Raw genomic sequence first — 2,368 nt, forward strand, 5'->3', positions numbered from 1 at the left:
CCCGTCTGAGGAGAAACCCATAGTTCTTGGATCTGAAACAATATTACCGCGAATAGCGTAATTTGCTGCTGTACAATAATAAAAGGTATAAATTTTACGTGCCTTCAGATTCATCAACTTTCTTCAACATGGTTCTCAATCGTTTTATATTACCAGCCTCTTTCACAGCTTGCACAGCAAGTCTCAAACTAAGGAAATCAGTATCAGAACACTCACAAAGCCACATAATAGTAAAGATATCACATTCCATATCATGATATTTCTTCCATGCGATGTCCCTGCACTGTTCTGAGCAATATAAGGTATAAACGCAATTTTTGCAGGGTATAGTAGCCCAACATACTTTCAGACAATTTGAACAATGTGTCAGTCTCTTCTCTTGTGTCACCAGCAACGAGTAGGACTTTTCTACAACAAGTAGTTCACCTGCATCAATGTTACGAGCAGCGACAACATGTCTACCATACTGCTTGTCATATTTCAAGAATATAGCATCTGATGCACAAGGAATTTCATTATTACAGGACTTGATAACAGGCAGAGGAATTTCACTTTTTGATTCTTCTGATCTAACAGGACTGCTCTGAATATTTCCCTGCTCGATCTTCCTGCGCAATCCATCCAGTTTGGCTTGCATTTTTAGTTTATTGGGATTCATGGTCATCTCACTTATCCAATGCTCTGTCTCCTTAATCATATCTTCCTCAATTGGATTGCCCAATGCGATTAGACATTGCATTTTGCGTATAAAGAGTTTTCCTTTCAGGTCATTGGGATAATTTAAAGCCAATGCTCTGTCGATATCCTGAATACATTCTGAATATAAATCCAATATATATAAAATAAACGACCTATTGCCAAAAGCAAGAGCAAGTTGCAAGGATGGATAAGGTGCGAAGGATATGCTGCCTGTATAGAAATTCAAAGCATTAATGCATGGATTGTCACTCAAATTACAATTGACAAATATATTATTGCCTTCTTTCCGCAGTCTTTCAGAATCTTTGGCATTCTTTCTCTTATTAATTACATTAGGAATCACACCATTTTCCCATATAATATTAAAAGTAAATATCACACGCTCCTGATCAGTCTTGAGCTTCTGAAAGCTGTCCATAACATCAAAATATTTGTCTGCCTTCAAAAGTGCGAACATTAACTTATCCCTATGATATGCCATTTTTTCTCTTCAAGATATATTGCCAATACTTGTAAGCAGATCTAGAAATAAAAAAGAAGCGTTCTACTAAAAAGGAAAATTACAGAGCACAATACGTTGCAAAACATTGCAATTTGTAAGTTAATTCTTTTTAAATGCTTGTTAAATGTTTCAAAGTAACCCAAATATATGAAAAAGAATTAAACTCTAAATGAAATATCTTTATCACATAAATATCTTTTCCTTTTTCAATATTTCTAAGGATTTCCTACTGTAATGTGATGATGTGAATATACATACGATCTATAAACTATTCGCAACAGGTCTCCACACCGGTATGCCGGTATAGTAAACGTACATAAGTAAACGCGTGAGTTATACATTACACTCTCTCTTTTTTCTAAGTTAACAAAGAGCAGAACAACCGAATTGTTAGGATCGAACGGAATTTGTTTCTTCTCATATCTGTGACACATCCTATTTCGCGGTATAACCAGACGATCATTTCTCGGAATGAATGCCTCACAAGGTCAAAATACTAATAGGTCTGTTCGTTTTCGCTGCATCACTGAACTAGATTAATAAATTGAAGTGAGAAAACATATACTTGTCTCGCTTCAACCTAAAACCAGTAGCGGGCTAACAAAAACGAACAGACCTACTGTTTATCGCACCATACATGCCGATATCTTACCAGAGATGCGCCGTAAAGCCTACGCCGGGCCACACGAATGGTTTAGTAACATCCACACGAGAATCTAGTGATTATTTTCATCGATTTGTTGATTTGGTAGCACTCGAATATTTGTGACGCGGCAAAATTGATTTCAAAATCTCAGGTTTGAATTGAATTCAAACATATAATTTAACACACTTTATGTGTTAACTAAAATAGCAATGAAATATTATTTGATATAAATATTATTCGGTTATAAATTTAACACATGTTATAGTAATTAAAATAACAATAAAATTATTTGGCAATAAAGAAAGGATTTTGAGAAATTTAAGTTTAAGAAGGACAAAGAGCTTTTGTTACTCGAATATATTTTACAAGACGTATAAGTTTAAAATGTATTAACACGTCGTTACGTTACCTTGAACAAATTTATTTTTGCATCCTGCTGCTTCGGATTCTTTGTCGGTAGTGTCTCTCAATTGTGACAGTTTCTGCACTCGCAATTATATCTCCAAGTTTTGCAACTAAAT

The 2,368-nt window shown here is 34.8% G+C and overlaps 1 protein-coding gene across 1 annotated transcript; it reads right to left on the reverse strand.

Annotated features, from left to right (window-relative positions):
• Window positions 1-6: 6 nt before the first annotated feature.
• LOC106751469 (SET and MYND domain-containing protein 4-like) lies at window positions 7-1,805 on the reverse strand. The gene is made up of 2 exons (XM_014632369.1): window positions 1,460-1,805; window positions 7-1,221 (listed from the first exon to the last, which is right to left on the reverse strand). Exon 2 carries the CDS (start codon window positions 1,178-1,180, stop codon window positions 95-97), a length of 1,086 nt encoding a protein of 361 aa, XP_014487855.1. The 5' UTR covers window positions 1,181-1,221; window positions 1,460-1,805; the 3' UTR covers window positions 7-94.
• Between the last annotated feature and the right edge of the window lie 563 nt (window positions 1,806-2,368).

Source organism: Dinoponera quadriceps, unplaced genomic scaffold (genome assembly GCF_001313825.1).
Source record: "Dinoponera quadriceps isolate SergipeBrazil2010 unplaced genomic scaffold, ASM131382v1 scaffold13794, whole genome shotgun sequence".
In the NCBI taxonomy this organism is placed as follows: domain Eukaryota; kingdom Metazoa; phylum Arthropoda; class Insecta; order Hymenoptera; family Formicidae; genus Dinoponera; species Dinoponera quadriceps.